Raw genomic sequence first — 13630 nt, 5'->3', positions numbered from 1 at the left:
ATGACCTACCGCGATTCCTATGTTAAAAAGCAAACCGTAGCGAATGTAAAATCGCTAGCGGTTTGCGTTTTTGCGATTCAGCCAGCGCAAACGCGCTGGTGGAAAAGGGCCCTTACTGATGTCAACAAAATAATGAGGGCCTCACACTGGCTTGTGCTAGCTGTGACACTTTACAAAATCCGATTGGACTTCCCGTTTTTTTTTTATTGATCCGGAATGCTGGAAATGTTTCTTCAATTTTTCTAAAGATTGTATGGTGTTGTGCTAGATTGTAAGTTTATTAATATACACATCCTAGCAATTTTCTCAGTTTCCAATCATTTTTATCATAATTAGGGGAAAATTGAACATATGTGTGTGGTACATTGGTCAGATTTTTTAAATCTTACAATCAGTCAAAAACATTGATTGCAATTCTTGAATTGACCAGATATTTAAAAAATGGTATGGTGTGTGGCCACCTTAAGTCAGATCTGTGTTTCTGGTCTTTGGTACATCTCACAAGCTTTTCCTCCTCCAGGTTCTCAGATCGAGATGAGGAGAGTCGGCAGCTGACCCCATCGCATGAGGAAACTGAGAAAGGTCTGTGCCCATCTCCCAAGAGAAGCTTCCTACGCTCAGCCTCATTAGGTAACTGCTAATGCTCTATGTACATTTTAGGACTTATTCTAAATTGGGGGGGGGTTGCCAAAGAGCTGGAAACAGTGAATATTATTCCTGCTGATGAGTTTTGCCTTGTCTTTTGCTTTTCTTACAGGCAGGAGGGCCTCATTCCATTTGGAATGTCTGAGGAGGTACCGAAATCAAGGTGGGGACACATCACCCAAAGCCGTCTTACCGCAACTTCACCTGGTGCACCATCAGGTAAGTCCTTCTGATATTGCAGTACTAGTATAACTGCTGGGGCTAAGCACGTGGCAAGTTTCTTTTTGTTTTTATTTATTCGACCACTGAATTATTTTTTAAAATGTGTTATTTGTAGTATGTATGAGTCACCTGATGAGGCAACCAACAGGTGGAGGAATTGCTTATTTCCACTTGAGCCTCTAAAATGTCAAAAGCTCTTGGAAAATGGTCACACTCCAGAAAAATCACAGAACAGCAGTACAGTACAGTAGTACAGAACAATAATGAGTATTTTCTTGCTTGCTAGGGGCATACAAATACACTCACCTAAAGGATTATTAGGAACACTAATTTCTCATTAATTCAATTATCTAATCAACCAATCACATGGCAGTTGCTTCAATGTATGTAGGGGTGTGGTCCTGGTAAAGACAATCTCCTGAAATTCAAATTGAATGTCAGAATAGGAAAGAAAGGGGATTTAAAGAGAATCTGTATTGTTAAAATCGCACAAAAGTAAACATACCAGTGCGTTAGGGGACATCTCCTATTACCCTCTGTCATAATTTCGCCGCTCCTCGCCACATTAAAAGTAGTTAAAAACAGTTTTAAAAAGTTTGTTTATAAACAAACAAAATGGCCACCAAAACAGGAAGTAGGTTGATGTACAGTATGTCCACACATAGAAAATATATTCATACACAAGCAGGCTGTATACAGCCTTCCTCTGAAGTGTCAGGCTGTTTCTTCCTGCAGAGTGCAGACAGCTCTGCCTGTATGTAATTCCTCAGTATGTGAAAGCCCAGCCAGCTCAGAAGAGGATTTATCCAGCTGGTAAAATATAAGAGAGCAAAGAGAAGCTGCTCTAATCTAAATAACACACAGGCAGTGTGTAGAGAGGGGCCTGGAGGGGGGAGATGCATCACAGAACCACAACACTGAAGAACTTGGCAGCCTTCCAGACACAGGCTGACAAGTCTGACAAGAGAGAGATAAGTTGATTTATTACAGAGATGGTGATAGTAGAATGTGCTGCAGTAAGCCAGAATACATTAGAATAGCTTTTGGAACTTGTAGGATGATAAAAAACAGGATGCAATTTTTTTTACGGAGTCTCTTTAAAGAACAAGCGACACCCATGCTAACCTAGAAATAAAAAACACATATATGAGTAGACAAATACTACTTCTACTTACATAACAGATGTATTGTGCTATCCACGTAATGATTCCTGTGAATTTTACAAAGGAAAAGCGGAAAATCCTATTCTAGGCAGTGGCCATTTTGCCAAGCTAATGCTGACATCATATCATTCCTGACTCTTGTTTTCCCCCTCCCTTCTCTTGCTCATTGTGTATGCATTAGCTGTCCTCCTCCCAGAGTCTTTTTTTTATTTACACATCCAATCACTGAGTCACCTCAGCCTTGCTTGTAAACACAAGTGATCAGCTAGGCAGGGAAATAAATGGAAGAGGATGAATATATTGTAGATAAAAAGAACTCCCAGCATTCAACTTTTTGGCACTGTTTGGCACTAGGGCCAGTGCTCCTAAAGTATGTGATAACTCCAAACCATAACAGCAGAAAAAGTTTTGCAAGTTTTAAATGCAGGATTAGCATCTTTATCACTTAATACACTCAGACCAGTTGCTATTGAAATTTGATTTTTATGGTGACAATACCGCTTTAAGCAATTTTGACCGCGGCATGGTTGTTGGTGCCAGACGGGCTGGTCTGAGTATTTCACAATCTGCTCAGCTACTTGGATTTTAACTCGCCACCATTTCTAGGGTTTACAAAGAATGGTGTGAAAAGGGAAAAATATCCAGTAGGCGGCAGTCCTGTGGCCGGACTGATTCAAGCTGATTGAAGAGCAACGTTGGCTGAAATAACCACTCGTTACAACCGAGGTATGCAGCAAAGCATTTGTGAAGCCACAACACTCACAACCTTGAGGCGGATGGGCTACAACAGCAGAAGACCCCACCGGTACCACTCATCTCCACCACAAATAGGAAAAAGAGGCTACAATTTGCACGAGCTCACCAAAATTGGACAGTTAAAGACTGGAAAAGTGTTGCCTGGTCTGATGAGTCTCGATAGAGTCAGAATTTGGCGTGAACAGAATGAGAACATGGATTCATCATGCCTTGTTACCACTTTGCAGGCTGGTGGTGGTGGTATAATGGTGTGGGGGATGTTTTCTTGGCACACTTTAGGCCCCTCAGTGCCAATTGGGCATCGTTTTAATGCCACGGGCTACCTGAGCATTGTTTCTGACCATGTCCATCCCTTCATGACCACCATGTACCCATCCTCTGATAGCTACTTCCAGCTGGATAGTGCACCATGTCACAAAGCTCGAATCATTTCAAATTGGTTTCTTGGACATGACAATGAGTGCATTGTACTAAAATGGCCCCCACAGTCACTAGATCTCAACCCAATAGAGCATCTTTGGGATGTGATGGAACGGGAGCTTCGTGCCCTGGATGTGCATCCCACAAATCTCCATCAACTGCAAGATGCTATCCTATCGATATGGGCCAACATTTCTAAAGAATGCTTTCAGCACCTTGTTGAATCAATGCCATGTAGAATTAAGGCAGTTCTGAAGGCGAAAGGGAGTCAAACACCGTATTAGTATGGTGTTCCTAATAATCCTTTAGGTGAGTGTATTTTGCTGTCATGAAATTATCTCCTGTGAGAAAATTCAGGCAGTTGTAAAAAAAGTCAATTGGGAGAGTCAAGATGCTGGCACTAGACAGTGCATCCAGTAGTAAGCTCTGTGTACCTGTGCTCGCAGTGAGGTACAACCAATGGTGGAGGAAGAATGCTGGGCACTTGGTAAAATCTTCAGGCTTTATTTATCAAGGATTTATGGCACATCAATAGACCATAGGACAGCAGTGATGGTACAAACAGTGGCCTGACAGCCGATTGGCAGACACCTTCTGATTTGGCTCTTTGCAGAGTGACAATGCGGAAGTTGTTCGCAAAACGGGTGTCAGATCTAGTGCCCAGCATTCTCCCTCTACTGGCAGATGTAATAAAAGAGAAGCTCCTTGGTGCAACAATTTTACTACTGGAACAATTTTAGGTTCATAGTATGTACAGTAACAGCCAACCTGTCCACACCCCTCTTTACTTCATGCAAGACTTCATGTAACAGTGGACTCTTATGCTGGGAATACATCATACATTTTTTCAGCAGATAGATGGTTCGATAGATAATTTCCGACATGTCTGATCTTACTTTCGATCATTTTTCTGATCGATTTCTCATAGAAGTGAAGGGAAATTGATAAAAGATAAGAAAATTGATTGGAAATAAGATCTGACAGTAAATCGACTGAAAAATCTCATTGTGTATTCCCAGCATTACTGAGACTTTAATTCCAAGCATGTAATGTTTTGACTATAAAGGGAAAGATGCCAAAGCAGCAAAAGTTAATTAAAATCTGGTGTGTACGCATACCTTATTATAGTTGTTAGCTAACTGATCAGATGCTAATGATTTATTTATTAATGCTACTTTCACTTCCTGTGTTAATTGAGATTTTGCATGTAGAACTTTCTATTCATATGTCTCTCCACTATTTATTTTCAACTCAGGAAGTGATGTCATTTCTAGAAGTTGTAGTTTCAACTGTAACTGGGCCAAAAAGGTCAGCGGTCTCGTGAGATGGCTGTATTTATTTTAAGAAGCACCTACTGATCATAGACAACATTATGAAGACTGCTAAATTGTGGGTGTTGAGTGTTTTCTTCAGCAGGTGCTGAGGGGTATGAGCAGCTCTTCAAGTGAACATTACTGTCACTTGCACCAATTGCAAACTTGTACAGGGTGTTGAGGAACTTACATCTTTAAGAAACTATATCCATATAACCACATTACAGTATGCCACTATTCTGTTAGATTTTGTGCCTGTATAGGTTTTTTTTTTTTTTTTTAGCTGTTTAACCCCTTCGGGACCAGCACCCTCTGCCCCCTTAAGGACTAGAGGGTGCTGGTCCAGCAAACCGCCGCTTCCCGACGAATCGCCGCAATAATTCGTCGATCCCGCCGGACACGCCGCTCTGTCCCTGCCACAGGCTGCTCTCTCTGCCGTCGCTATGACGGCAGAGCGCTGTGCGCCGGTCAGGATCCGCTTTAATTGGCTCCTGACCCTGTCACTCCATGTAAGCCAATGGGAACGGCTTACATGAATGACAGGGTCAGGAGCCAATGAAAACGGCTCCTGCCCGGCTCACAGTGCTCTGCCGTCATAGAGGCAGCAGGGCAGCACATTGCGGCGGGGGCAGAGCGGACACAGCAGCGGGGACGGGCGGGGGCGCGCGGTGAATGGGACGTAGAGTTTACGTCCAGTCAGAACCGCAGCGCCCCCTGCCCGACGTAGATTCATACTCGCTCTGTCTGCAGGTAGTTAAAGGGGAACTTCAGCCTAAACAAACACACTGTCATTAAGTTACATTAGTTATGTTAATTAAAATAGATAGGTAATATAATCTCTTACCCACCCTGTTTTAAAAGAACAGGCAAATTTTTCTTTTACAAAGGTTTTTATTAAGATAGCAAGAAAAATCAGTAACAGTACAGCCATTATACATGGAGAGGTATAAAAAACTGTCATTATACAGATCAAAGTTGTACATAATTCAGAGAATTACTGATAAGGATTGTTAGGTATAAACTTCAGATACTAATCAAGGTATATAAAAAAAAAGAAGAAAACAAAAGAAATGGGTACGTCCTCAGCATTGAAAAATTTTAAGACTAATTTATTATATATCATTGTACATTCGAACAACAGACCAGTCATCCCAGTCAGAATGGAATTTAGGCAAAGTATTATGCAAAGAGTGATGCATAAGATCCATGGTACGTATATCCTCAACTCTAGCTAGGACATTATTGAAAGGAGTCTCCGATTTTTTCCAGTTTTTAGCAATCATCCATAATATAGAACATATAAAAACATGGTAAACTCTTTTCCATTTACGTGGAATTTTCAGGTTGGGGGCTAAAAGTGTTGTGCTGTCAAGCTAATATCCTTGTTCAAAAGAGATTGGAAACCCATCTTAAATTTATCCCATACCTTTATAATAATAGGACAGCTCCAGAATATATGTAACATAGAGCCTTCTACCTGACAGCCATGGAAGCAACTGGGAGAGATAGAGGGGCAAATTTTATGAAGTCTAAGTGGAGTTCTGTACCATCTAGTAGCAACTTTCATAACAGTATATTTGCTTACTTGTGTTTTTGTAGCTGTTTGTAAATTTTCCCAAATTTTAGTCCACTCTTGGGGTTCCATTGTAATTTGGAAATCTGTTTCCCAGTCTTGCACGTATTTAGTTTTAGAATCAGCATTATGAGTAATTCGGGGGGCAGCCATCTTTTTTCATAGGGGCAGCCATCTTCTTGGTTAAAAGGAGGTGACAGGGAGTAAGAGACACAGTTCCAACTGTCCTGTGTCCTGATCGCTAGAGATGACCCGAACCTCCGATTTTAGGTTCGCGAACCGGGTTTGCGAAACTTTGGTTCATGCGTACTTTTGCGAACCGCAATAGACTTCAATGGGGAGGCGAACTTTGAAAACTAGAAAAATTTATGCTGGCCACAAAAGTGATAGAAAAGATGTTTTAAAGGGTCTAACACCTGGAGGGGGGCATGGTGGAGTGGGATACACGCCAAAAGTCCCCGGGAAAAATCCGGATTGGACGCAAAGCAGCGTTTTAAGGGCAGAAATCACATTGAATGCTAAATTGCAGGTCTAAAGTGCTTTAAATCATCTTGCATGTGTATACATCAATCAGGGAGTGTAATTAGAGTACTGCTTCACACTGACACACCAAACTCATTGTGTAACGCACCACAAACAGCTTAGTGTAGTGACGGCCATGCTGGACTGGTGCGCACCATGGCCAGAGTGCAGGCCGTGGCGGTTTTCAAGCCCATATGGTGCCGGGCTGTGGTAGCTCAATGATAGAACAACAGTGACTGTCCAGCTGATCAAATTTGGTCTGTCCACAAAGAAGCAGCAACCTTATTATCTTTGGTGTGCAACCCCCTGAGACACTCATATAGCCGGCGGTCATTGCTTCATTGTGATACGCAAGCCCCTTCACTGCGGCAAGGTAATGATCACGAAGGGAAATGGGCGCATGTACATGCCTTTTGTTTTGTTGTTGCAGCTGCACTGCAGGCAGAAAAATTATGGAGGCATGTACACGCACCAGAAAAATTATTATAGCGGAATCCGCCTGGAGTCCTGGACCCTGTTGGTGGTGGTGGAGAAGGCAAGCGGCCTGCAGGCAGAGATGCTGTGTGGTGAGCGACTTAGTCTTGGGGCAGGCAGCCAGTCACACGGCGTGCAGGCAGAGATGCTGTGTGTTAGGACTGACTTAGTCTTCGGGCGGGCAGTAGCCCTCCGGGATCCATGCCTCATTCATTTTGATAAAGGTGAGGTACTGACCACTTTTATGACTTAGGCGACTTCTATTCTCAGTGACAATGTCTCCAGCTGCGCTGAAGGTCCTTTCTGACAGGACGCTTGAGGCATGGCAAGACAGAAGTTGGATGGCAAATTGGGACAGCTCTGGCCACAGGTCAAGCCTGCGCGCCCAGTAGTCCAAGGGTTCATCGCTGCTCACAGTGTCTACATCCACACTTAAGGCCAGGTAGTCGGCTACCTGCCGATCCAGGCATTGGTGGAGGGTGGATTCGGAAGCGCTAAGGCGAGGCGTTGGACTAAAGAATGTCCGCATGTCCGACATCACCATGAGATCGCTGGAGCGTCCTGTCCTTGCCTGCGTGGACATGGGAGGAGGAGGATTACTGGCAGTGGCACCTTTATTGCGTTGTGCTTTGACATCACCCTTAAACGCATTTTAAAGCATAGTTGCCAGCTTGTTCTGAATGTGCTGCATCCTCTCTGCCTTCTGGTGAGTTGGTAACATGTCCGGCACTTTGTGCATATACAGAGGGTCTAGTAGAGTGGCCACCCAGTACAGCTCATTCCCCTTGAGTTTTTTTTATACGGGGGTCCCTCAACAGGCTGGACGGCATGAAAGACGCCATCTGCACAAAGTTGGATGCAGACGTACTATCCATCTCCTCTTGCTCTTCCTCAGTAACGTCAGGTAAGTCCTCCTCCTCCCCCCAGCCATGAACAATACCACGGGAACTTCGAGCAGCACAATCCCCTGCGACGCTTGCTGCGGTTGTTCTTCTGCCGCCGTCTCCTCCTCCTCCAAAGAAACACCTTCCTCATCATCCGAGTCTGACTCCTCTTCCCCACACGACTTTTCCTCCTCCTCCCCCCTCTGTGCTGCCGCAGGTGTTGAGGAAACATCTGATTCTGATGTAAATTGCTCCCACAACTGTTCCTGCTGTAACTGTTCCTCTTCATGCTCGTCCAGAGCTTGATCCACCACTTTACGCACGGCACACTCCAGAAAGTAAGCGTACGGAATCAAGTCGCTGATGGTGCCTTCACTGCGACTCACCAGGTTGGTCACTTCCTCAAACGGCCGCATGAGCCTGCATGCATTTCGCATCATTGTCCAGTTGTTGGGCCAGAACATCCCCATCTCCCCAGATTGTGTCCTTTTACTGTAATAGTACAGGTACTGGGTGACGGCTTTCTCCTGTTCTAGCAGGCGAGAGAACATGATCAGGGTCGAATTCCAGCGAGTCGGGCTATCACATATCAAGCGTCTCACTGCCAAGTTGTTTCTCCGCTGAATGTCCGTAAAGCGTGCCATGGCCGTGTAAGACCGCCCTAAATGCCCACACAACTTCCTGTCCTGCTTCAGGACGTCCTCTAAGCCTGGGTACTTTAACACAATTCTTTGAATGACTAGATTCAGCACATGTGCCATGCAGGGTACATGTGTCAGCTTTCCCAAATTCAAAGCGGAAAGGAGATTGCTGCCGCTGTCACACACCACGTTGCCGATCTCCAGCTGGTGCGGGGTCAGCCACTGATCCACCTGTTTGTTAAGAACAGCCAGGAGAGCTGCTCCAGTGTGACTCTCCGCTTTGAGGCAAGACATGTCTAAGATGGCGTGACACCGTCGTACCTGGCATGAGCATAGGCCCTGGGGAGATGGAGCTGTGTAGCTGGAGAGGAGATTGCAGCACCAGTAGAGTTGAACTGCCACTCAGCCAAGGAGGAGGAGGAGGACGACGACAGCGAAGAGGATGTAGCAGGAGGAGAGGAGGTGGCAGGAGGCTTGCCTGCAAGCCGTGGAGGTGTCACATGTTGGTCCGCTGCACAGCCACGTACTCCCTGCTTGCCATCGGTCATCAGGTTGACCCAATGGGCTGTTTAAGTTATGTACATGCCCTGACCGTGCTTGGCAGACCAGGCATCCGTGGTCATGTGGACCCTTGACCCAACGCTGTGTGCCAGAGATGACACCACTTGCCTCTCAACTTCACGATACAGTTTGGGTATCGCCTTTTTAGAAAAATAATTGCGGCCTGGTATCTTCCACTGTGGTGTCCCAATGGCCACAAATTTACGGAAGGCCTCAGAGTCCACCAGCTTGTATGGTAACAGCTGGCGAGCTAACAGTTCCGCCACCCTAGCTGTCAGACTCCGGGCAAGGGGGTGACTGGCAGAAATTGGCTTCTTCCGCTCAAAGATTTCCTTCACGGACACCTGACTGCTGCTGTGGGCAGAGGAGCAGGAACCGCTCAAGGTCAGAGGCGGAGTGGAGGAGGGTGGCTGTGAAGGTGCAAGGGAGAAAGCGGTTGAAGATGCTGCACCTGAAGGAGGAAGAGGAGAAGGAGGGTGGCTTTTCTTTTGTGTGCTGCTTTTGCTCAGGTGCTCTTCCCATTGCAGTTTGTGCCTTTTCTCCATGTGCCTTCGTAAGGCACTTGTTCCTACGTGAGTGTTGGCCTTTCCACGACTTAATTTTTGGAGGCAGAGAGAACAGATGGCATTGCTCCGATCTGAGGCAGACACAGTAAAAAATTTCCAAACCGCTGAGCCACCCTGGGGTGATGGCACTATGGTGGCATCAGCAGCTGATGTTGAAGGGCATGTTGGCTGGCTGTACATAGGTGGCGATACATGGCACTGGACACTGCCACCAGCTGTTTCTGACGACGAGCTCCCTCTGCTTCTTTCAGGAACTCGTCTCCTCCTACTCCTCTCTGACTCCCCCTCTGAACTGTCCCCTTGGTCATCTTGTCTATTAGGAACCCATGTGGGATCCGTATCATCATAGTCATGATAATCATCCTGCCCAGCTTCGCTTACCTCAGACACCTCCAAAACTGCACCAACAGCAGGTACTTCATCATCCTCCTCCTCACACGTTACGTCCATAGTGTCGTCGCCTAACTCAGACATATGAGGTGGTGTAACTTGCTTAGCACCTTCATCTGGTTGTAACAATAATGGCTGTGAATGAGTTAATTCCCCACCAATGAACTCCTGCGAAGTGTCAAATGCAACAGATGTGGTGCTTGTAGTAGCGCTGGTGGCTGCGGAAGATGAGGTGTTCTGTGTTAAATAGTCAACCACGTCCAACAATCTTGGGAGTTGATGGGACGTGCCTTCTTCTGAGCACTATACTTTGGGCCAGGGCCGCACAAAATCACATCAACATGACCCCGCACAGACCTGCCGGGTGGCCTTCCTCTAGGTCTGCCCGTTTTGTCCGTTGTGTCCATATCGGGGGGGGGGGGGGGAGGGGGGGGAAATGAAGTGAAAGGTATGCACTGACTTGACTAATACAATGTGCAGTCACACAGGTGCAGTTAACAGGTGTGCACGGAGTGGTATATCACACTGTGTGCAATCACGTAGGTAGGTGGGTGCACGGAACGCAACAGGTAGGTATATGCAGTGATGAGGTGGGTGCACTGAACACAACAGGTAGGTATATGCAGTGATGGGTATTACAATGTGCACCTGTCACACACAGACAGGTAGCGGACAGGCACAGTGACGCTCAACTCACGTAGGTAGGTGGGTGCACTGTGAACAACAGGTAGATAGGTATATGCAGTGATGGGTATTACAATGTGCACCTGTCACACACAGACAGGTAGCGGACAGGCACAGTGACACTGCGTGCGCTCAACTCACGTAGGTAAGTGGGTGCACTGTGAACAACAGGTAGGTAGGTATATGCAGTAATGGGTATTACAATGTGCACTTGTCTCCGACAGGTAGCGGACAGGCACAGTGACACTGCGTGCGCTCAGCTCACGTAGGTAGGTGGGTGCACTGTGAACAACAGGTAGGTATGTATATGCAGTACTGGGTATTACAATGTGCACCTATCACACACTCAGGTAGTCACTGAATGTGCTGGGCCTGGCAGTGGCACACACACAGTATGAATTACCCCCGGAAGTTCGCCGGGAACCGTTTGCTGGTGAACCGTTCGGGCCATCTCTACTGATCACCCCTCCCAGCTGCGCATGCTAGGCTTCAAATCTCAGAAAAAAAAAATTGTGCCACAACAGCAGAAGGAGAATAACAACATCAGAAATCCCATCATGCTTTGCACAGCATCAGGGGAAAAATGCCCAGGCAGTTTTATTCTATGCTGGTAAAATCGAGGCTGGGGTAAGAAAAACAAAGTTCTGATGCTGTGAAACTGTAAAAGAAACACCAAGCCTTTTCAGTGCTGCTGAGTAGATATTTAGCTTGGAGGTTCACTTTAATATTACATCAAGTAACCTGTGCCCCTTTTTTTCTTTCTATTATACAGGCATTAGCGGTTGCCGGCCTCAGTCCACTGCTACGAAGAAGTCACTCGCCGACAGCTTTCTCCCGGCTCAGCTCAACGCCGCCTGCCACGCCCTGTTCACATGGGTGGGCGCAGCAGACTGTGCCTAAGCTGAGGCTACACGGGGACTTGGGGTCCAAAGAAAACTTACATAGCAGCTTCCCTTCCATGCACTGCAGCGACTGCAGCTTGGGCCGAGAGCGCCCCGTTTCCCTTACAGTCCCGTGCCATGTGCGGGAGCAGACGCGGCACCACGGCAGCGCCAGCAGTTTAGTGGAAGCGGTAAGATGGATTTTTTTTTTTTTAAACTTTAATTTTTATTGAAGAATAAGAGCAGATCAAGTTTACAGTTCAGTGAAGAGTAAGTTTGACAAATATATACAGTCTAATCCACTAAAGCAGTAGTTAGCAGTTACAAAAGGTAGTCTTAACAATATGATATCGCCATTAAAGAGAGAAGCTTCAAAGAAACATCTTTCGTTATGTTGATTAGGCTGTTACGTAGTTCAGTGCTGAGCTGAGGTAAGACCTGGTCGTTAATCAAAAATAACTAACTGAAACTAAAATAAAAGATAAACAAAAATTAACAAGAATTAACAAAAAGGAAAGTGTCCATTGTGCATTGATTGCCCATGTCAACGTGCTAATTCAGGGTCCGAGGATTCCCCTGGGCATATGGGTCAGAGGCGCTTGCCACATAGCCTCCTCTATACTACTTGGGTATTACTTCCCCTGCCATTCGCTCGAGAGGATGTCCAGTCCGACCACCGGCTCCATGTGCCCAGGAATTGGTCTGGCTTAGTGGTCAGAGATGATGTGATATGTTCTAGCGAGTATATGTCCTTGATTTTAAGAATTAAGGATTCTTTAGAAGGGGGTAGGCTTTTTCAAGTTTTAGCCAGTAGAGCGAGGGCTGCATTACAGACCTGAGAAATGAACGCATTTATATTTTTAGAGAATCTGGGGATGTATCTGTGAAAGAGAGCCACCCAAGGGTCTGACTGGACCTCACTCCCGAGTATCTCCGAGATTAATTGGAAGCACATAAGCCAGAATGAGTTTACTAAAGGGCACTCCCACAAGCAATGCACCTGGTCAGCTTTTCGGCCGCAGCCTCTATAGCATGATTCGGAGGGTATCAGGCCCCATTGGAATAATTTGGAAGGTGTACGATACCAGTCGTAGAGTATTTTATATGATCGCTCTTTGAGAATTATGTTCATAGAGGATTTGGACATGTTGCCAAAAATTGAGAGCCAGGCATTATCATCTAAAGGGAGATGTAGCCTCTCTTGCCATTTAAGCATTGCTGGTGTGTTGTCCTCCAGTGTTTGGTACCATATAAAAGTATACATGTCAGATATGAGGCCCTTCCTAGTTGTTGTTTTGCTTATGAATTCTTTTTCAATTTCGCTTAATTCAAGCCTGAGGCGTCTCTTTTTGAGGGATAGGACCAATCCTCTTAATTGTAGGTAGCGAAAGATTTCTGCTGGGGGGAGGGAATGTTTGTTAGATAGGTCACCCCAAGAGAGAATTTGCCCGTCTATCAATAAGTCTTTGACGCGTGTTATTCCCTTGTTCACCCAAGTTGTCCACGGGTGTGGGTCTAGCCCTGGGGTAAAATCTAGGTTCCCGAATAATGAGGTTAGTTGGGAGATGAGCCCGAGTGAGCCTAGAGGCTTGGCTATATTTTTCCAGATGGAAAGTGTGGTTTGAATTATGCGCCATTTCTTCAGCGTTGGAATAGCCGGCCTGTCTGTCCATATTAGGCTTGATATTGGAAAGGGGCGAATTAAGGATGCTTCCAAGTCTACCCAAGGGGGTTGCCCATTGTATAGTCTGTGCTAATCTGGAGGCTCTATAGTATTGCATTAGCTGCGGTGCTCCGAAACCCCCCTGGAGTTTGCTCCTAGCCAAATATTGGTATTTAATCCTGGGTGGTCTATTTTCCCATATAAAGGAGGTTATGTGAGACTGTAGTTTCTGAATGTCTCTTGTAACTACTTTAATGGGTAGGGCCCTGAAT

At 45.8% G+C, this 13630-nt stretch overlaps 1 protein-coding gene across 22 annotated transcripts in view; it reads left to right on the top strand.

Annotated features, from left to right (window-relative positions):
- Nucleotides 1-13630, top strand: part of CACNA1C (calcium voltage-gated channel subunit alpha1 C) — a 710887-nt gene that overhangs the window by 693126 nt on the left and 4131 nt on the right. For all 22 annotated transcript variants that reach the window (XM_068277205.1, XM_068277193.1, XM_068277198.1 and 19 more), the window contains 3 exons: nucleotides 521-630; nucleotides 758-864; nucleotides 11587-11886. In XM_068277205.1, the coding sequence (XP_068133306.1) occupies nucleotides 521-630; nucleotides 758-864; nucleotides 11587-11886 (517 nt within the window). The remainder of the gene's footprint in view (nucleotides 1-520; nucleotides 631-757; nucleotides 865-11586; nucleotides 11887-13630) is intronic.

The sequence above is a fragment of the Hyperolius riggenbachi genome, chromosome 3 (genome assembly GCF_040937935.1).
Source record: "Hyperolius riggenbachi isolate aHypRig1 chromosome 3, aHypRig1.pri, whole genome shotgun sequence".
In the NCBI taxonomy this organism is placed as follows: Eukaryota; Metazoa; Chordata; class Amphibia; order Anura; family Hyperoliidae; genus Hyperolius; species Hyperolius riggenbachi.
This window is presented reverse-complemented; position numbering and strand designations above follow the sequence as displayed.